At 43.5% G+C, this 22,765-nt stretch overlaps 2 protein-coding genes across 2 annotated transcripts in view; both read left to right on the top strand.

Annotated features, from left to right (window-relative positions):
- Window positions 12,625–13,170, top strand: LOC110436302 (uncharacterized mitochondrial protein AtMg00810-like). Its single transcript, XM_021462993.1, has one exon. It carries the CDS (start codon window positions 12,625–12,627, stop codon window positions 13,168–13,170), a length of 546 nt encoding a protein of 181 aa, XP_021318668.1.
- LOC8083398 overlaps window positions 14,993–22,765 on the top strand; it is a 48,234-nt gene continuing 40,461 nt past the window's right edge. Inside the window, exons 1-2 of the mRNA XM_002447432.2 lie at window positions 14,993–15,190; window positions 15,268–15,395. Coding sequence (XP_002447477.2) covers window positions 15,384–15,395 — 12 coding nt within the window. The 5' untranslated portion in view covers window positions 14,993–15,190; window positions 15,268–15,383. The remainder of the gene's footprint in view (window positions 15,191–15,267; window positions 15,396–22,765) is intronic.

Raw genomic sequence — 22,765 nt, 5'->3', positions numbered from 1 at the left:
TAGGAAATAACATATGTCGCTGCTAATGTTGAGAAGATGAAGCTAATGACCTCTTAACAAGTTGATGACGGCGTAGAAATGATGAAATTAATCAATAGCCAGAGATGAGAGCAAGAAAAAGCAAGAACAAATGAAGAACACAGCAAAAGAGTGAAGATTGGGCTCGGCCAGGGAAAGAAGAAGTGTTCAAATATGGGGAAGGACATTTGATCCCGGTTACAATTACCAACCGGAACTAAAGTCCAACATTTTATCCCGGCCTATGAGACGGACCGGGATAATATATTTTAATCCCGGTTTGTGTTAGGACTAAAGGCTGAGCTTTAGTCCCGGTTGGGGAGACCAACCGGGACTAAAGGTCCCTTCTGCCAAACTCTGACACCATAGCCGTTGGGCAGGGGACTTTTAGTCCCGATTGGTCTCACCAACCGGGACTAAAGATGTTTTTGTCCCGGACGCTGATTGGGCCAAGACTTTTGTTCGTTTTGGGCAAGTGACCAAAGGCCGTTACCTAGATTGGAGATCATCCATGTAATTGAGCGCAATGAACTTGGGCGGGTCTTCCCATGGGATGATGATAAAGTGCCTCAACAATATAGAGAAGCTGATTCGGTGAAGGAATTCCCAAAGCTAAAGCACGTCCTCTTGCATGATCTATTCCCAAAGCTTAAGAGGCAGTGGCAGATCTAGGATTTTAATCATGGGGGGTATGAACTAAGCTATGCAATTTGATAACGATATAATACGACGTCTGAATGATGATAAAATAGTTAGGTGTATGAATTCAAGGTTACAATTCACCAACTTTCCTACATCAATATACAAAGATGGTCATTGCCATGGTCTTGATAAGCTTATGAGTTTCTTGTAGATTTAGAGTGGATGAAGATATCTATTGTGCTTTATAGAGTAGTCCACTAAAAAGCAAGATCATTGTTTCTCCTAATGCCATGATGTTCTACAAAAGTAAAAACTACTTATTTATCGAGTAATCTACACACATTTTTTCCCAAAAAAATGTCTGATTGTTAAACATGATTGCAATTCAAACTTCACAAATTAAAACTATAATACCATGCTTTGGAAGGAAAAAAAGAGTTTATATATCTATCTTTTATAACTTCTTTTTATTTTGTACTTGTGCTACGTGCATTGGTTCATTTGTGCTTCCAAGGCTTCGGAAAGAAGAGTGCTATTATAGGGTTGCGGGTTCTTTGCTCAATTTCTCTCTCGGATGAGCACTTAAACTTAAGAGATTGCTATTTGCTAAAGTATTCTAAATATGTATAATATAATACTATAAAAGTATACATACCAAGTATTTCTGCCCCTGTTGCGAGGCCAAGGTGACCATACCCATGCTCGAGAGCGTTAAGATCAAGGGCTTTTGGGGCCTCAGGCGCCTCCCAACGATCGCCATCAAAACAACAGCCATCGGCCAGTTGTACATTGCCAGAAGGACTGGTGGACGAAGCTGGACTGGGATGGACTGCAGGCCAGCCACGATCCATCACTCTAGGAGCCACGCTATTCGTCAGCCTACTAGAAGAAGCGCTTCCTCAGGGGCACGGTTCTTCGGTAAAGACAAATATATCATATATCCAGGTGTGTATGTATACTGTTGTATGTGCTCTACATACACGAACGGAGCAGAGGAACCTCTCGCTCGCGTTTCAGTCTTTAGATAGAATAATGTCGATGTCTCGCTTATAGCAAAGGTTCAGAATAAAAGGCCCTTGGCCCAGACACAACGACCCCATAGGTCATACTCTAGCTATTACATCAATGAATAGAGTGTGTTTTCTTCTCCAGGTCGCGTACTGGTTCCTGTCTTCAGTCTTGTGGTGTGTCGACCGTGACATCTCCCCCCGCTGAAGATTCTGCTTGACCCCAAGCAGGAGCGGCTGGGAACCTCTTCTTGACGACATAGTAGTCTTCCCATGTAGTAGAGTGCTTGGGGAGGCCTGTCCACGTGAGCGGTACTTGTAGTATGGCATTGTTACCTTTCTTGACGAGTCGTCTGTCCAGGATTTGCTCAGGTACCGCGTCTGTGGCTGCGAGGTCAGTGAGTGTTGGTAATGAGGAGTAGACAGGAGTGTGATCAGGATGAAAAGCTTTCAACTGGGAAATGTGGAAGACAGGGTGGACAGTACTATCATCAGGTAACTGCAAGCGGTAGGCGACTGTGCCAATTTTCTCCAAGATCTTGTATGGGCCAAAGAACTTGTATGATAGTTTGGGGTATGGTCTGTTTGCCACTGAAGTTTGAGTGTATGGTTGGAGGCTAAGCAGAACTGAGTCTCCCACTGAGAAGTTCTGATCAGTTCTTTTGCGATCAGCAAAGATTTTCATACGGTTCTGAGCTTGCTCCAATCGTTGCTTAAGGAGTTGCAGATGCTGCTCACGATGCTGAATGATCTGAGTGACTGATGGTGGTGCATCTGGGCTGTCTGTTGTTACGGTTCCCAGGTCTGGGTCATATCCATACAGTGCCATGAATGGTGAGCAACCAATGGAAATGTGATAGGAGGAATTGTACCAGAGCTGAGCTAGGGAAAGCCATGATTTCCAGGTTGTTGGAGCATCTTGTACAGAACATCTGAGGTACATTTCTAAGCACTGGTTGACCCTTTCTGTTTGGCCATCTGTTTGTGGATGGTATGATGTGCTTAAGTTGAGGTTCACTTTGTAAAGCTTGAACAACTCCTTCCAAAATGTACTAACAAAGATGGTGTCCCTGTCTGACACTATGGAGTGTGGCATACCATGCAGCTTGACAATGTTGTCCAAGAAGATTTTAGCTATAGCTGGTGCTGTATAGGGGTGTTCGACAGGGATGAAGTGGGCAAACTTGGTGAGCCTGTCTACCACTACCAGTATGACAGAATAACCTTCAGACTTGGGCAGATCTTCAATAAAATCCATGGACACATCTTTCCACACACCAGATGGGATAGGTAGGGGTTGCAGGAGGCCAGCGGGGTGTTTTGTTGAGTGTTTAGCATGCTGACCGATGGTACACTGTTTGATATAAGAATCCACATCATTCTTCATGCCTTTCCACACAAAGTGTCTCTTGAGTCTGCAATATGTTGCATTTACCCCAGAGTGCCCACCAATTGCACTTGAGTGACAAGCAGCTATCAGCTTAGTTTGCAGGGCTGAGTTATTGCCTATCCAGATGAGGTCATGTAGCTTAATGAGTCCCTGATTAAGACTGTATCCATTAGCATCAGGGCTTGTGATGGACAGCTGTGTGATGAGCTTCTGTGCTTGTGGGTCTGTTGTATAGGAGTTGAGCACCTCTTGAATCCACTGAGGTTGTACTGTTGTTACAGTTTGGGTTACCATCATGTGAGCCACCCGAGAGAGGGCATCAGCTGCCAAGTTCTCCTTCCCTTGTCTATATTTGATTTTGAACTGAAGGCCCATGAGTCTGGTCATTGCTTTTTTTTTTGCATGTCTGAGTGAAGGTGTTGCTCTGAGAGGTATGCCAAGGCCCTGTGGTCTGTGGGGATGATGAATTCTTGTCTTTGTAAGTAATGCCTCCATTTTTCTACAGCCAGTATGAGTGCCAAAAACTCTTTTTCATAAATGGACAATTGCTGGTGTTTCTGTGATAGTGCTTTACTCAGGTAAGCCACTGGTTGACCATGTTGCATTAAGACTGCACCCACTCCATCACTGCAGGCATCTGTTTCTACTGTAAATTGTGCTTCAAAGTCTGGCAAAGCCAAGACTGGAGTTGTGGACATTGCTTGTTTCAGCTGTATGAAAGCTTCTTCTGCTTGGTCAGACCAGTGAAATTGTTTGTTCCTGAGGAGGGTAGTAAGGGGTTTGGCAATGATGCCATAATTTTTGACAAATTTCCTGTAATAGCCAGTCAGTCCCAAAAAAGCCCTGAGTTCTGTAAAAGAAGTAGGTGTTGGCCATTGTAACATTGCTTTAGTTTTGGCTGGGTCTGTTGATACCCCTTAAGCAGATATAATGTGGCCCAGGTACTCCAAACTATTTTGTGCAAAGGTGCATTTGGATGCTTTCAGATACAGTTGATGGGCTCGCAATGTTTCAAGTACTTGTTGTAGGTGTTGAATGTGATCCCCCATGGAGCTGCTGTAGATGAGGATGTCATCTAGAAATACCAGTACAAAGTGTCGCAGAAAGGGTTGTAGGACTTGATTCATAATGCATTGAAAGGTGGCTGGTGCATTAGTCAGGCCAAATGGCATAACTTTGAACTGGTAATGGCTCTGATGTGTCTTAAATGCTATTTTGTGCTCATCATTTGGTAGCATCCTGACTTGGTGATAGCCAGATCTCATGTCTAACTTGGTGAAGACTTTGGAGCCCTGCAACTCATCTAAGATCTCCTCAATGATTGGGATGGGAAATTTGTTCTTGATAGTAATAGCATTGAGTTTTCTGTAAGCCACACAGAATCTCCATGTTCCATCTTTCTTCTTAACCAGCGGAACAGGAGAGGCAAAGGGACTGTTACTGTGTGTGATCAGTCCTTGTTCCAAGAGTTGCTTCACTTGGTTTTCTATCTCTGTCTTGTGTTCTGGAGAGTAGTGGTAGTGTCTTGAGTTGATGGGCACAACATCAGGCATCAGTGGTATGGCATGGTCATAGCTGCGCTGTGGAGGAATCTTTTGTGGGTCAGAGAAGACATCAGCAAACTGATGTAGTAGCAGTTGAATATCCTCATCTGGAACATGTGGGACTGTCCTATGTGATGGTGGGAGTTCCTTCACTGTGTCCAATAATACATAAGCCCAAATATCATTGCCTTTGCAAGATTTGTAGACTTGTTTTGCTGTGATGTTGGAGACTGCCATTGGTGTTTGTTTGATTCCTTGAACGGTGACTTGCTTGCCCTTATGCTAGAATTTTAGTGTCTTGTTGACCCAGTCACATTCCATGGGGCTATTACTTTGCAGCCAATCGTAGCCCAGGATGGCATCATATGGTAGGAGATCCAACACAATCATGCTTGAAGTGAATGTATGACCTTGAATATACCATGTGAGCTAGGGTACTTTGGTGGCAGCTGTCATCCTTTCCCCATTTGCTAATTTCACCTTCTGCTCAGCTATAGGAACAGTGTGGAGTTTGGCCATTCTGACAAAGTGTGCACTCACAAAACTGTGGGAGCTACCAGTGTCCAACAAGGTGAGCATAGTCTGGTTCTGAACTGTTGTGTGTAACTTCATACAAGTTTGGGCCTCTGTTCCTGCTAATGCATTCAATGACAGCTGACAGAAATCTTCATTGAGCAACTCCTCTATTGCCATCTCATTAAGGAGGTCTTCATCAATTTCCTTGTCCAAGTCATTGAGTACCATTGCATTCACATGGGTCTGGTTCTCTTTGTACAGACCTCTGCATGACCTGGTTCAAATTTTTTGCCACAGAAGTAACACAAATTGTTGGCTTTTCTATAGTCTCTGAGTTGCTTGTCTCTCCATAAGTTGCCATAAGTTGTGGGTTGTCTGTTGTCTGGCTTTTGGTACTGATTTTTGGGTGGATTATTTGGTCTCTGGTACTTGAGTTTTGTCCTCTCCACATTTCTCTGTTGAATCTTTGCAATGATTGCAGCTTGCCTAACAGTGGTGGGGGTATGGGGTTCCACTCCTGCTCTAATGTCTTCCTTGAGCCCATGGACATATGTGGTAGCAAAGAATTGTTCATCCACTTGGGATCCTGTCATGGAAACCTGGAATTGGAGAGACTGAAATTGAGTGGTGTAATCTTCCACAGTGCCAGATTGTTTCAGAGTTAACAACTCAGCAACTGCTGACCTGTAGTCATCAGACCGAAACTCCATGTGGACAGCTTCACAGAATGCTTTCCAAGTCAGCCTTCTGTGTGTTTGTTTGTATGCTTGCCACCATTTGGCTGCATTATCTTTGAGGTGCATTGCTGCTGCTGTTACCCAAAGGGTCTCAGGTATAGAGTAGATGGTGAAGTAGTTATCACAGTTATCAAACCAAATTGTGGGGTGTTGGCCATCAAAAGTTGGGAACTGCATCTTGGGTAAGGATTGGTGTGGAAGGGAGTTTTTAGGAGGTGGGTCATTATTGTGCCTGTGTGGTTTGAAGACAGAGGCTTTCGCTGGTTTCTTTCCGTTAGCAAAGACATTGTCAAAATCCTCTGCCTCATCATCCTCAAAGAACTCAGACATAGCATCGTCACTTAGAAATTGTTCCTCTTTCTCAAAATTCTTGAGTGTTAACCTGGCCACTGCCTGCCCATTGGCTTTAACCTGTTGCGAAATGAAGTCTTGTTCAGTGGAAAATCTGTCCACTTTCTGAGTTGTCTCCATGACTTGCTGCTTCAGTTCTTGCTGGGAATTGTTGATATCACTGATTCGATCGAATAGAAGATCCACACTTTCCATCATCTGATCCCACTTGGACTTGTCATCGTCACTTCGCTTAGACATGTGGTCTAGCAGTATTTGTGTCTGCTTGGAGGGCTTGATGGAGGCCGTAGCGGCTCTCGGTGTCTCATTGAATGAATCCATGATGAAACCACAGGTTTGGCAGAGCCTCCCCTACTGCGTGTTTCACCGTCCCCAACTCCTGGAGGTAAGGCAGAATCGAGGGATTTTACACAGAGCGCACGCCCTGCAACCCAAATCCTGGATACCTCCCCGCCAACGCCACCGCACCACTCGTGCTCAATCAAAGCTACGGAATTTTACGCGTGAACAGGTGCCACACAACCCTCGCTTGATGTGAAGGTGTGCAAGAAAAGATTGAGGTGAGCGAAGGAATGGAGCTCACTGTGGTTCTCGCCGCCGAACCCGAGTTGTTGGTGTAGTCCCCCAGTCGAAGTGGTTGAGTCGTCGTCGCTGAAAGCCCGCGCCCGAAGTAGATCGAGGTGCGGTATCGCCGCCGAACGGTCCCCGATCTGTGCAGTCGCACACGTGCTTCACGCTGCCGTCGTGCGTCTCGGCTCGCGGTGGTGTCGAGCCCCCGTCACGCCGCCGCCTTGCGTATTTGTGGCTGGTGGATCTGTACGATCCAGCAGGGTTGGGAGAGGTGGGTGGGTAGGTAGGGTGCCGAGGAAGGACCGTCTCTAATACCACCTGTAAGACCCGTGGCCGCCGGTGGTAGCCGGTGACGTGAGAGAGACAGGGAAGGTACGCCGAGATCGACAACTGAGCAGAGGAACCTCTCACTCGTGTTTTAGTCTTTAGATAGAATAATGTCGATGTCTCGCTTACAGCAAAGGTTCAGAATAAAAGGCCCTTGGCCCTGACACAACGACCCCACAGGTCATACTCTAGCTATTACATCAATGAATAGAGTGTGTTTTCTTCTCCAGGTCGCGTACTGGTTCCTGTCTTCAGTCTTGTGGTGTGTCGACCGTGACAATACTGTTGTATGTGCTCTACATACATGTGCTGTCTTTTTTCTCTCTTCACTTCACGTACGTATTTTGTCATGCATTTATACCTTATTATCGATGTATTATTTTTGTGTAGGCTCAGGGGGCGCCAAGCCTGTCATGCATCATGTGTTGCCACTTTCAATTCCACTGCAAGCTGTCGCTGCTGCAATATGGATCATCAAGGTTTTGTTGCATCACTAGTTGGTGTACTGTGTTTGAAAGAATGTTTTATTTCTCTCAAGAATAAACTAGTGGTTCAACATTGTATGCATCGAACAAATTGGTTGTGTTTAAGACTTAATTCGTATGCTCTCTGATAAAATCTTGTTGATCAAGACATGGATACTATTAATTGGTTTGTGCTTGTGTGTGTGTGCATGCATGTGTGCTTGAATTTGAAGGGGGATGTGCATGCATGTCCCTGACATGTTGCTCAAAGACTTGCTCAAGGCAACATTTGTCTAGTTCGTAATAAACTCTCTGCAGTAAAAGATGGCTTTGATTGATTTACATGCATGATGGATCGTGCAAAGTTTTTTGTTTGAATATTTGTTCCTCAGATAATAATTTCCTAATGTATATACACCAATTCCTGAGTTTGAAGTGCATAAGTGTTTAATGTCATAGTGCTCTGGAGAATCATTGCAACACTGGATATAGTCTGGTCCAGAATAGGCCTTCTATTTTCCCCTTTTGTTTTCTTCTTCCATGCTCTAGTAAGATGGAATTCTATCTACTCAAAAGTTCAGGTTACTTGTGTCCTGGAATTGGCCTGTTCCCATGAAACAAGAGGGCTTTATGCAGCATGTTAGAATTTTGACCTGGTGGTTCTTTGCACTGGTCAGCAGTGATTCAGTGGCTGATGGTCAATTTCAGTCTCATATATGTATATAACTGCAACGATCAAATCCCAATTCTACCACCATACTATGGTAATGACAACAGTTACCCAACGATGCAGAAAAGTAGATTTGTGACATGAGCATGACAATTAATCCATTAGTTCAACATGAACCCCTTAGGAAGTAAAGTAACAATTGCGTATAACAAGATATGACATCTCGAAAACATAGCAGCAACAGGGGTCTATAGACTCCTGCACATATCTTTCATTACTGCCTAATAAATGGTAATAGTGATGTATTCAGATAGATAACATTCCTGGTCTATTCCACACACACAAAGGAAAACAAGGCCCCCAATCCAAACAAGTCCTTCTATTGACCTAGAACATGTCCCATTTGGCCCTGAATTTCTAAACAACAACATTCCAGCCATTTTTGCATTGATCAACACTTGACAATTATAGCTGTCATTGCACAAATGCTAAGTTCAATGTTTTCAACGACACAATCTCAACAATTTGACTCCAGCTTCTCTGACTGAATCTATAATGGCCTTCATGTGGGGCTGGGTCGAGGACCGCTAGTACTGCCAGTCCCGGGGGTACTGGCTTTGCCACCACTGTCGTGGCGACTGATGTTGGAGCGCTAGCCACCGCCGGGGGTATCGCTAGGACTACCAGCATGACCACCCGGCGGTGGGCGCTGTGGAGTAGGAGACGATGCAGAGACGAGAGCGGGTAGGGGAGCATCCTCGGTGACATCATCAATGTCAATCTGCGAACACAAGGTTGAGAAGTACCCTTGTGGTTCGTTTTGTGATGAGTGATTGTCAACGTGATCCACGAATAGGTTGAGTTGGTGACTAACATTACCATGGCGAAAGCTATGTGTGCGACATGTCTCTTGGCTTGTGGTGTTCAGCTGTGGAGCTCGGAGGCGGTGGTCGACGGCGAGGTGAAGGTCAAGTAGAGACGTGCCGTGCTGATGGACCTGGAGCGGTGAAGGACGGACGTGAGGCTTGGACTGACGGACCAGGAGGCCGGGTGACCAGCCGTAGTGGCTGACATCTGGAACATCGACAAGTGCAAGTGTACGTGGGAGTGACCGTGTTGACCAAGTCAAGACGGCGGACGCGAGTCGAGCGAGGCTCAGGAGGACTTAGCGGGCCGGCCAGTCGAGGACGGCGGTGACACGTGTCGAGTGGCGGGAAAGCGTATGGAGTACGCTACTCGCGGCGGATTTCGCGGGTTTGGGCCTCAAAACCCGGGCGGAGGTTCCAAGGCGGAACGGACGACACGTTGCGGCATCGGGAAGTTCGCATCCAGTCGAAGCAACCGATGAGGAGGCGCGGTGGCCGTCGGATCAAGAGTGAGTGAGTTGGACTAGAGTGCCCTGGGCTAGCTAGTTCACTCAAAAATATCTAGAGGGCATTTGGGAAATATGTAATATGCGTGACCGGGGAGTCCCCCATCTCCTCTATCTCTTTTCCACCGCTCTCTCCCTCCCGTCATCCTGTTCTTCGTAGCCTTCTGCTCCCCCTTCCTGTTTTCTTTGTAGAGAGGGTTATGAACTGAAATTTTTAGGAGTGTTTTGTACTGGTTTTCGAGTTGGGAATGGAGGCCTAAATCCTCCAGTTGTCCTCCGAGATTCAATTACTTGTGCTTATGATTTTCATTGACTGAGTTTTGCAGTTTTTCCCATTTTTTGTGCTTGGGTACGATCTAAATTTTCTAGAGTTTGGCTTAATCCCAGGTGATGATTTTTTAGGGATGAGTTCGTGCTAAGGTGAATTTGGTCTGTGCAAAATTTGGGTTCGTTTCATGGAGATTTAGATTGGTTTTGGACGATTTTTTGGTCACCCCTTTTCCTCTGTTCGCGTGTTCGTATCTTCTTGTTTCTGTTCGTGTGTTGGACAGTAGAGGCCGAGCAGCAGGGGCAGTCCCAGCCAAGGCCCGCGACAGTGCTACCAACGCCGACCTTCAAGCGTCGTGCGTGCTCATTACAGCAGCGCTCGTCTTTGGTCCTGGACTCGCTCGGTTCCTCTCTGTTCCTTCTTTACTGCAGCTAGTAAGAATCGTTGTCAGGTCCAGTAGGTTGGTGCAGTTCCCAACCAGGTCTTTATGTGGATGAGTGCAGCCACTGCCTGCAGGTTTGATTTCCATTTCATTCTCGGCTCTGATCTAGTGCTGGCAGTGACTTATCTGGTTCAGCAGGAATGCAGTTCTTCTGGGAGCGCTTGGTGAATCTCCAGCTTGCGTTTGATTTGAGTTTGTTCTCTTTCGTCTCGAGTAGTACTGTTGGAAGCATTGGATTTCAGTTAGTTCATGCTTATTTCTGTGTCAGTGATTTTTGATTGGTCCAGGTCCTTGAATCTGTGAATTACAAAGAACAAATATCATTTTTTTACTAGAGGTAAAACACTTCCTTAGTTTCTGTATTCACGGTTGAGACTTCAAGTCGTTTTCTTTTCCTGCCTACAGGCTTGTGTTTTTAAGTGATTTTCTTGTCTGTCTTTTTAGGTGTTTTTCTGTCCAATTTATTCTTCTTTGATTTCCTGTTTCGCTCGTATTTTGGTCGTTCGAGCTCCGATTTGATTTCCGTCAGTTGCGTTCGTCTTCTATCGTTGTAAGGAATTTTATCTAATTGCTCTTGTCACCAGTTGACTTGAGTAATTCAGTTTCGGGTACTTATTTGTGTTTGGCGGTGATTTGGGACAGTGGCCAAAATTATTTCGAGAGAAAATTTACGGCTCCCATTCACCCCCTTTGGTCGCCGCTTTCGGTCCTTCACAATCTCTTTGAGGAGGAGCAGGGTGCATGCCTAATCAAAGTTCAGGAATGGATGCTACATTTTTAGGTTATAAACCATGTGGCGAAACATCCTATTAAGCCCTAGAAGGAGTGTTAGAATGAGGGTCCGATCATTGATGGGATCACCAAACTCAGCGAGGGTGCTTGCCATCGTCTCTATGTGCCGGCAATAGTCGGCGATGGACAGGGCCCCTTGCTTGAATGTGTGAAACTCAATGGAGAGGAGGAGCGTATGTGATTAGTGCTAGCCAAGGAACTCATTGTCGAGCACCGACCAGGCGATGCGGGCATTAGGCTCGCGGATCATGAACCACTGCTAAATATCAGCAGCGATGGTTCCATAGATCCAGGTGAGGACGGTGCAATCCTTCTGCACCCACACCAAGCGGTCGAGATGGGCCACATCGGAGAGCATGTGATCCGTGAGCGCATATTTGCTGAGGATAACAAGGAAGAGGTTGCGCCATCGATTTTAGTTGTCGGCGGTGCAATCCAACATGACAGGGATGAGAACCTTGATGTTGACGACGATGAGGGCCTGGGTGTGGACGGCGACATGCTTCGCCTCGTAGGCATCAAGGGCGGCGACGCGGTCGGCCTCAACTTTGGCGGTGGCCTTGTGCTGGTGGCGCTCCTCCTCAGCAGTAGCAGCGGCGGTGTCGATATCTGACGGCACCATGAGCCGCGGCTATGGGTATGCGTGTGTAGAGAGGGAGGAAGGGGGCGTTGAGATGAGATCCCAGCGACGGCAAGCCAACAGGCGAGGTGTTCTCGACCATGGCGGCTCTAGGGTTTGTGGAAGCGGAGAGGTTGCAGGAGCGAACCATCTCTTGATTCCATGAGAGTATTAGGATTTGGATAATGCTCAATTAACATTAATCCGTGACAACCATTGAGTACATTCCGGCTCACCAACATCAACGTACGGTTGCACGTTCTGCAAGCCCTGGTGCTAATATACTGCTGAAACTTTATATTATTGTTTGAATATCGTAAAAACTCAAAACTATAAAGTTGTAAATCGTATTAAGAGCTACAAGTTTGATATAAAAAGTATTTTCATTTGATGCCTTATAAAAAGGTATCATTTCTCTAATGCGACAAGCGTTAGTACATGATTATTTTGTTGCTGAAATCTTATATAATTTTTTAAGCATCTTATAATATTCAAATAAAAAAATGTAAAACTAGAAAGTTGTAGATTTCATCAAGATCTATAATTTTTATATAAAAATCATCTTCATTCCATGTCGTATTGAAGAGTTATGATTTTTCAAAAATTCAGTCTTGTCACGCCACTCCCGGTGGCATGATAAGACTGTAATGTCACACCACATGAGTGGCGCGACAAGGTCTTCCATATCCGAAATGTCTACTACGTGGCATATCTTGCCAACCAACACATGTTGGGCGACAACATTATTTGGTCATACCAATTGGACTGGCAGGACCAAATGGGTTAGATCTATAAAATTTTTTAGGCACAGTTATTATTAAAATATTGAATAATAAAGGATTAAAATATAAAAAATATCCACATTTTTTGGGTATCACTGTTGAGCATCGTAATGATGGCATGTTTCGTTCCCAGTGATAGTATTTGCTGGATGTTTTGGACCGTGCTGCACGACTGCAAGCCCTGCAACACACATGTGGATACTCACTCCAAGTTGTCCATTGCTGACGGTATGTCGGTATCTAATTCTACTAACTACCGCAACATCACTGGCACTTTGCAGTATCTTACTTTTACTCGTTCAGAAATCGCCTATGCTGTTCAGCAAGTGTGCTTGCGTATGCATATCCCCCGAGACCCTCATCTTGGTTATACGAAGAGGATCCTGCGGTACTTACAGGGCAGCAAGGGCAACAAGGATCTCAGCCTCCATCTCTACCAGACTTTGCCGATTGATCTTATAGTTTACTCAGATGCTAATTGGGCCGGATGCCCTGGTACTCGAAAGTCTACCTCCAGTTATGCTATCTTCTGTGGGGATAATCTCATCCTCTGGTCCTCCAAGCGCCCGACGACAGTGTTCGGTTCAAGTGCTGAGGCCAAGTATCGCGTTGTGGCCAATGTCATCGCTCAAGCCTTGGCTACGCCAGCTCTTGGGTGAACTCCGTTGTCCCTTATGCCGTGCGATCACATCAGTGCAGTCTACCTCTCCCCAACCCTGTTCAGCACCAGCGCACAAAGCTGTGATGATTGACCTAGACTTTATTCATGAACGCGTCGCTCTAGGTGAAGTCAGTGTCTTGCATGTTCCTACATCATCCCAGTATGCTGATATCTTTACCTAAGGGCTGCTGACGTCTGTTTTTACCGAGTTTAGGTTCAGTCTGAATGTCCATTGTGCCAGTTCCGACTGCTGGAGTGTGTTAGAATGTAAGCCCATGAGCGATGGGCCTGCCGATCCCGGCTCCCCGTCGTGCCTATATAGTTGGGTTGCCTTAAATTGGACTAAACTGCATTCTCAGTCATTGATCGTATCTAGCAACTGAACTAATAGACCATCAGAAACTTTATTTGCCAACTTGCATAAACTTTGCTTTCACCTCTTTCCTGTCCTTGTTGAGTGACCTGGGCCTTCTGGGCCACCTTTAGTTCTCCTCCTTGTTTATTTGCAAGACCCAGTTACAGACGTAGACGCTCACAAACATAAGCGCACACTCACCTCTATGAATGCATGCACGCACATTCTACATCTATGAGCACCTCCGAAGAACTGAGTTTGACCGGCAGTGACCTAGGCCTTCCAGGCCACCTTTAGTTCTCCTTCTCCTTTTTTGCGAGACCTAGTTACACGCACGCACACCCTATCCCTATGAGCACCTCCGAAGAACCGAGTTGGACGTACTGACAAATCTCGAGATTGATGAAGTCACCACAGATGCCCCTATGAGCACCTCCGAAAAACCGAGTTGGACCGACAAATCTTGAAATTGACGAGGTCACCACAAACGTCTCGATGTCGATGGGTACTTCGCCTACCACTAAAAGCATAGCGCCGTTAAATCCTGGAATAAATTCATAAAAATACGAGTACCTATGTCAAGTCGGGGACTTGAACCCGAGAGGACAGGTTCTACCACAATGAACTCAACCAACTGATCTATGATCATATCACCACCTTCTCCTTTTATTTTCTTATGATAAACATGTTTGTCTTTTGCTTTTCTTATATTAGTATATCTTCCCCTAGTGATTCCCCTCAAGGAAAAAAAACTTGCTTAAGCCTTGTTTAGTTGACGAAAAATTTGATTTTGGCTACTGTAGCACTTTCGTTTGTATTTGGCAAATATTGTCCAATGATGGACTAACTAGACTCAAAAGATTGTCTCGCAAATTACAGCCAACTGTGTAATTAGTTTTTGTTTCCGTTTATATTTAGTACTCCATGCATGTGCCGTAAGATTCGATATGACGAGGAATCTTGAAATTGTTTTGGTTTTTAGGTGAAACTAAACAAGGCCTAAACATACTGACATGGGCAGTATGAACACATGTGCATGCTTACACGGTTACATTCTGCGAATGTGAATAGTCTTCTTTAATGTGCCTACACATAACCACAATCTGCACGTTCTTCAGTTCGACCATGCTGCTGCCTGCTAGCATTAGGCTGAGGAGGGGCATGGATCAGAACTAAATTCAGATCTCATCCACATGCTACATTCGAGCAAATTTGACTCCAAATTGGACAATTTAGGAGTTCATTATACACATCGCCAAATGTGGACGTGCCACAGAACCAGCCATTTTAGAAGGTGAGATTTCTTCCGATTGTTGTTATGGTGAATTTTTTTGAATAATTCCTGCACTCGTCTGATTATATTCACCACATAGATTGGTTTCTCTTTGGGTCCATTTGAAGCTTTGCCCAGCTACTTTACTTATTGTTGTACGGCAGCTCCATGCAACTTTATTCTTCTCTCCAGCCCCAAGCAAAGAGCTTTTTCTTTCTGAAAGCTATCTGTGTCCAAAGTTCTTACCTGAAGCTCACTTCACTTGCCATGGATTGAAGAGAGCTTGCTAGAAAACACAGAGGCCACATACCCTGTTTCCACCACTTGATCCCCTCACCACATTGCAGATAATTTCTGAATATATATCCAGAAGCTAGCTGCCTGCCAGAGGTAACTCTTCTGAACTATACATGCCTAATAGCAGTTCTTAGTTGCATCTTTGGTTCAACTCTCTCAATAATATATAGGTACCTATACATGTGTGTTCTACTGTATTTGGGGCGAGAGTGCAGCCATGTAAGAGATATCTGAAGCTTCTTCACCTAATTTGCTGGTCCTTCCTATAAATACACAGAAATTCGTTATGCCTCGACAGGTACGTGTTTTCTCCATCCATCAAGATACATACGGTGCTTGCGAAACATAGATCGAGATGGTCACTTGTGTGTTGTTAGCAACGTGTGGAAGCTGCTGAAAGTATATATGGCGGTTTCCTGTATACTCAAACAAATTAGGAACTCAGTCTGGCTTGGGGCTCGCTCTCATATATATATTAAATACAGTACTGTACTAGAAAGAATTGCCCATCGACAAGGCCATGCATGGATGGATGAAGTAGGAGATTGTGTGTATTCGTTTGCTCTTGGTTGAAATTATTAATTAGTGTAAATATTAAATGAAAAATTATGCCCTTATTAAACAGTAAATTATTATGGACAGTTAATATATTATATTGTTTACACCAGAAATCAAAAGGCACGTTAAAGAAAAGAAAAAAATGCAAACCAAAATTGTTCCTTCAATAACTATGTTTAGTAAAATCTTAGTTCAAATTACGCCATCCCTTGTCGCGGTCATGTGTGTCAATCGTCATGTATATGAATTTATAGATTTCGCACTTCAATTGTTTACTTTATTATGTGTTTCATCCACATGTTAAGTTGAACCTCTCATGCTTTGTTACACCCAATTTTAAGGATAAAGCGGGATGCATAATTATATGTGTCCAGAGATCAGTCGCACAAAAGCTAACAAATTACATAAAGTATCATCACGAGTGTTTATTATATCACGAATATTAGCACATAGTCTTTACATAAATATAGTGAAAATATAAAGATAACTCTCTCGCGGTAGCTCCAAAGCACAGGGACGTTAACTACTTGTACTTGACCACAAGACTAGAAGTCCTCAAAAAAAAGTCATCATTACCAAAGCAATTTGTTACCCATATGAGATTTTTGTCCAAATAAAGAAAATAAACAAGAATAAGTACATCTCATTTTTAACAAGTGTAACGTGGTGTTCATGTGGCTCAAAAGGCATGGCACGGGTTTAACTGCATGTTGCTTTTAGTTATCATAATTTTAACATATGTAGCAAAGTTGTCATAATGCCATAGCAAACACATGGTAAAATGAAGAATGGACAACATAAATAAAATAACTAATAGTAATAATCTGTTCCATAAGGGCTCCAAGGCCGCTCATGACAGTGAGCACAACTAATATACGAGTTCTATGCTCTGAAGAGGTTTTTCTTTCGCTGTGAGTTGTGATTCACATATGCCCGGGGTCATGCAAATGGAGGGCTCCGATTCTTGATGGCATATTTGGCACAGGCTATACACACAAGGACAAAGACCGCACTACACCCAACGCGAAACACACGCCCTTTGTGCCTTTCAGTAACCACTAACAAGGTAGAAAAGGTCCTCTTATAACTAAAGCCAGAGTCATGTGGCCCTCATAGTTCTACTGTAAGTCCTGATTGATCACTTACAGATATGTCCTTAAGTTGAGAAACTAGAGCACCATAAAATAGCCCAATGCTCTCACCCTCTTTATTATTGTTACTAAAAATTCATCTTTTAATGTTTATTGCATATTCCATTAATCAAGTTACAAGATCATGGCTTATGCTGAGCACTAGCAATATCCCATAGGAGTCAAATGTATAGGAATAATTCTACATAATCCCTATAAGGAGACACATGCATAATGAATTATATGTATAAAAGTTATTAAGAAACAAGATAGTCTCATGTTATACTTGCCTTGGTCAAAGTGCTCCTGCTGATCTTGCTCATCGATGTACTCTTGATCACCCACGAATTGCTCACCGTTTATATTCAATCAACACAACAACAACAATCATCCAGAGACAAACATGCAAAGCACACATATCTATAATTAGAATAGTACGCCAACAGTATTGAAACAAGGTGAAAAGTTTGTAATACGAATCTACATCTCGCTATGATCACAAAGATCAAGAAAATCAAAACTATAACGAAGAAGTTATGAATTAAACAACATTTACTTTAATAAAATAATAGATTAAAATTAATCTTGAATTTTAAAAGTTGAAAACATGCTTAATTGTAGCATTAGATTACGTTATTACAAATCTATATTAGATCGGAGTTAAAATAAATATTATATGGCTAAAACAAATTTAGTGGCAATTATGTAAATAAATAAAATATATTTTGAATCTAACAGATGGAATCTACTTTTTTAGAAAAAGAATATGTATTCCGTGAATACGCTTCGGATATATCGCGTGTTCCATTTTCAAGAACCGGAAGGGCCCTTAAGCAAAAGTAGTAGCCGAATGGGTATCATTCTAACTTGAGCTGTTGGGTCTGATTTGGTTAGTCCAGATTAGATCTGGGAGGGAGTAAGAGGGGCTGCCGACCGGCTCCTGTGGTAGTACGGCGGATGTCCATGGCCGGCAATGAGAAACTCGATGGCGTACATAAATCATGGCATATAGGCCACGATGGAGTGAGCCAAAAGCATGGGGTGTGTGGCACCACCGGATCTCAACGATGGGAAAAACTTGAAGACAATAGGCGGCTCGAGATGGTGGACCATGTCCAACCTGAGGACAACGACGACACAGTGAGAGAGAACCGGAGCAAGAAAAAGAAAAATAAAAAGAAAAGTAAGGGGCCTAACGGCTTTGCAAAACTGATGCGAAGCCCGACGAAGTGCTTACGGTGGCAGTGATTAAATGGAACAGTGACTTGAGTTTAGCAGCGGCGGCATTGGGTTTGCGACGACTACGGGCTCAAGCGAAGGTGATGGCTTGCGCTAGGGTTCGATGGAGAGGCGGAGGGCGCAACGTTGCTATTTATGGGGACCTTGGTGTGGGACGCACGCCAAAACACGAGGACTCAGGTGGTGGTGATTTCCTAACCGAAGGAGAGTCCGGCTTGAAACTGACTTGGTAGAAGATGAGTGTAAGTGGTGGATCCCGAGCATTAGTGGCCAAGACACAGAGACAAAAGGAGGTCGTCCTTGCACGCTTGGCTACTGGGTCAGCCTGCTAAGCGGGTTGCGGAATAGGGAGTGAAGGTGGCCAAGGCTCCAGGGAGGGTAAGGCCAAGGGGGGCAAAAGCCACATTGAGAGAGTGAGGGAGAAAAAAAACCCTTTTATTTGTATTTTTAAAATTTCCAAAGACATTTTCAAATAGATTTTGAATTCTCTTTTGAACTTGAATCAAACCACTCAACACGAAATAAATATGCAGCAGCATATATGCACAAACATGTTGCTAGACCATGTAGTTGCTTTTAATTTAATAAAAGTTATTATTTTCTAAGCTTGAATGCTCACAAAATACATAATTAAAATACATAATTAAATTATTATTTTCTAAGTTATTATTTTCTAAGCTATTTTGAAAACATGCAAAATTTAAGGGTGTTACATGAGTTATTTTAACTCTTATTAATTATCATTTCAAGTAGTTTTTTCATTAAAAATACAATACTTATAATTAAACTATTCTAGTGTATAATTAAACTATTCTAATGTGAATATGTTATAATGTTGCAGTCAAAATATATATATATTTATCAAAGTAACAACTTACATAATTCAAATCATGGATTATTAATATAGTGTCATGGGTGTGTGTTCCATGGGGCATTTTCATGAATACCATCTGGAGATATATATATTTATCTATAATACCCGATTTTAAGGACAAAACCAGATATGCACCATATGTGAGTTTTAGAAGCCAAATATCGCGTATACCTACAAATGAGAGGTAATATCAAAGGACAATGCATAAAGTTATATAACGTACATAATAAATCAGAGATAACCTTAGGCAGCAAACAACAGAAGATAACTCCAACTTCGGGTATTAAGTCCACCCTACAGGATCCAACTGACTGGATGATCACAAGCCTAAAACATCTCCAGAATTGTGGGGGAAATAGCAAGAGTGAGTCCATGTCGAACTCTACAAGTATAGCAACTAGATTGTATAGATCCCACAATCTCATGATCATTGTGACATAAATATTGTGTAGCATTAAACAATAAGTAATGAGTATCTTAACACCACAAGAATCATCACCCTTAATGCAAGAATCCTCAAGGTCGCTCATGACCGTGAGCACGACTAGTATACCAGTTTATTAAACACTCTGCAGAGGTCGTATATCTTTACCCATGAGTCATGTTTTACCCTTTTGCCCGAGGTAGCTAACCTATGTTGACACCGTTTTTGGACACGAATCGGGAAAGTTAATGAAGCTTCGATTGGAAGCTAGGGAAGTATTGTCTGGCCGATAAGGAAGTTGCCGATGGCCTATGATACCGATGACAGGGCAATAGGAGGAAGATATGGTTAAGTCCAAGAATGGTAGTTGATCAGCGCCGATGGCTGATGTTGACGATTGTCGATGCCGATGAAGGATAGTATGCCGATTGCGGTGAAGGAAGACGTGGGAGTTGTCGGGAAGACAATGGTGGTGTGTCGATTGCCTAGAATAGATAGATTGTTACTTTCTATAATTGTTAGAGTTTATTTTATGTACGAGTTCTCTTTAGGTTTGGAACTAGAATTCTAGTCGTATCTGGTTGTAACTCTTTAGGACAGAGTATAAATATAGGCCTGGTAGCGATGTAAGAGACAATCAATCAATATCATACACAAGTTTTACATCTACTTTTTCGACGACTTCGTCAACTCGCATATTTTCTTTTACTTACGAGTTCTTAAGAATTCTTCGAGTCATACTCGACGAGTTCTCGAGTTCCGCATAAATACCTCTTGGCCATGGCATCCAGGCGCATCGCTGTTGTTGGGACCAAAGTATTTGAGGTACCACCTTTGTCGATTGTAAGGTCAAATCGGCTGGCACGCCTTAACGTTGAATCGTGTACTAGCCCTTTGTGTTTGCAGATCCACTTTTGCATCAACACATCTTTTGGCACGCCCAGTGGGACAAATCTATCATCAAGATCAATATGTCTACTACTGAGTTCGACACAGACAACATCATCGCTGTAACGGAGGCTGATCTCAGGGATGAGCAGAAGCAGGCTATGGCGAGAGCTATGGAGGAGTACAAGCAGCTTTGCTTGAAATCCTTCAGCTTTAACAGGAGTGGTGAAGTAATCCAGAAGCAAGAACTATCGATGCCTCGACAGGTCACTTTTGAAGCCAATCCTGTTAAATTGCTAGATATGGTTGACAATGCTATTAATCGTGCTTTGATCAATCAATCCAGTGTGCTATCCAATACTGTTTTCAATGTTGTGGCTAGAACTTTCAAAGAAGGACAGACACCACCATTGGCCTATCATCAGCCAGGGTTGTCATCGGTTACGGCTCCATTGGCTCCTCCGGCCGTTGCGGGTACGGAAGCTACTTCTCCGCCAAGCACATTAGGGATGACTAATGGGCAATCTACACCGATGAGAACTAATCCAACAACATTAGAGGGACAGGTTCAACTCAACACAGATCTATCGGCATCGACAATGTCAGGATCTGTATTGCAGAATTGTCAAGTTTCTCCTAATTGGTGGGGATATGGTATGCCTCTAGAGTTTTTTTGCAAATAGTTCTAGAACATCTCAGATGGCTGACTTAACAGGAAAAGCTCCTATGACATCGGCACCTCCGGTTTCACTGATGACTCAAAATTCTCAATATTCGACTACTACTACTGCAAGGCATGTTACAGGGAACTTTTAGATGCCAACGTTCTAGACGCCTAATGCAAATGCATCGGCAGATCTATTGCCAACGCAACAGAGGTTCATGACTCAGGCAGGGTATGTCAACCCGGCAATGACAACTAATTATCACCCATCGGCAGGGCTTGCGCCGATGAATGCTAACAATGGGTGGACAGGGCAGTTTATCTTTCCACATGTGACACAGCAGAATCATCAAGCTGCAGGATTCTAGCAAGGACAAATGCAAGTTGGTTTTCAGAATCAAGGACCAGCCAATTAGCCGATGAATCTTGCTCAGCAGATTGGTGGCCAGCAAGCTATGGCCAACGTCATGTTTCCTGGAGAACGCGCACCTCAAAGACACGTGGAAGCTTATCAGCAGGTGCTAGAACTTTAGCCCGCACATCGGCAGGATGCCGATGCCTATTGGGCCGATAAGATAACTAAGGTTATGAGAGATCAGTTTGGGATAAAACCCAAAGTCAATACCTACGCTTCTCGCACACTGTATCCTCCTACATACGACTTGATTCCACTTCCAAATCGGTATAAAGTGCCAGATTCTACTAAATTCTCTGGGCAAGATGACACATCAACTATAGAGCATGTTAATCGGTTCATCATCCAGTGTGGAGAAGCTGCTAACCGAGATAAGTTAAGAGTTCATCTATTTTCATCATCTTTGTAGGGATCGACCTTTACTTGGTTTATTTCGCTGCCTCCAAACTTAGTTATTACCTAGGCCGATCTAGAGAAGCAATTTCACAAATACTTCTTTTCTGGAGTCCATGAGAAGAAGATTACCGATTTAGTACGACTGAGGCAACACAATGATGAATCGATTGAAAGTTTTGTGCAAAGGTTGCAGGATGTTAAGAACAAATGTTACACTCTGGTTCTGGATTTGGCTTTTTAGGGATTGTTGCCACACATCAAAGACAAGTATGCTTCTCAAGAGTTTGAAAGTCTGAGTCATTTGGTACATAGGATTTCTGATCAAGATATCAATGCTTTTGAACCTAGGAAAGCTTGGAACAAGAAAGTGTCATTTGTCGATGAGGCAACAAGTTCAGATTCTGATGAAGAACCAGTCATCGGCTTGGCAGAATGGGTGAAAAACAAAAAGCTGATGTCTTGTCCTTTTGGCCAAAAAGAACCAGAAAAATTTGCTTTTGATATTGCTAAGGCTGATAGGATATTTGATTTTCTGCTTCAGGAGGGGCAGATGAAACTGTCACCTAATCATGTGATTCCGTCGGCAGAAGAGTTGAAAAAGATCAAGTATTGCAAGTGGCATAATGCAACATCACACAGCACAAATGAGTGTAAGGTGTTCAGGCAACAGTTGCAATCGGCTATAGAGTTTGGGAGAATTAAGTTTGATAATTCCAAAGCCCAGAAGCCGATGAAAATTGATCAGCATCCTTTCCCTACAAATATGTTATATGTCAAAGGTAAGACTAAGGTTTTAACATCAGAAGCAGCTGAGGAGAACGCATCGGTGGATCCCCAACACCAGGTAACCACCGATGACGCCAAGGGCAAAGACTTGATCCAGGAGGGTAGCAGCTCTGGGAGACCTCCTTAATCTGGTATTGTGATAACCCATAGGTGGCATCGGGAAACATGGCAGCAACATGAAGATCGGTATCGCCGTCAGCAAGAGGATCGACGCTGAGAGGAAGAAAGACACCGACAAGAGTGGAATCGGCATAAAAATCACTGGAATTGTCCGTTATTTATCCATTGGGAACA

This window comes from Sorghum bicolor, chromosome 6 (assembly GCF_000003195.3).
Source record: "Sorghum bicolor cultivar BTx623 chromosome 6, Sorghum_bicolor_NCBIv3, whole genome shotgun sequence".
NCBI classification, from domain to species: domain Eukaryota; kingdom Viridiplantae; phylum Streptophyta; class Magnoliopsida; order Poales; family Poaceae; genus Sorghum; species Sorghum bicolor.
Note: the sequence above shows the minus strand (reverse complement) of the source record. Positions and strands in the feature narration are given on the sequence as shown.

Excerpts from the sequence above, each read along its gene's own strand:
- LOC110436302 (XM_021462993.1), top strand. The coding sequence starts at position 12,625 with ATGGCATGTTTCGTTCCCAGTGATAGTATTTGCTGGATGTTTTGGACC.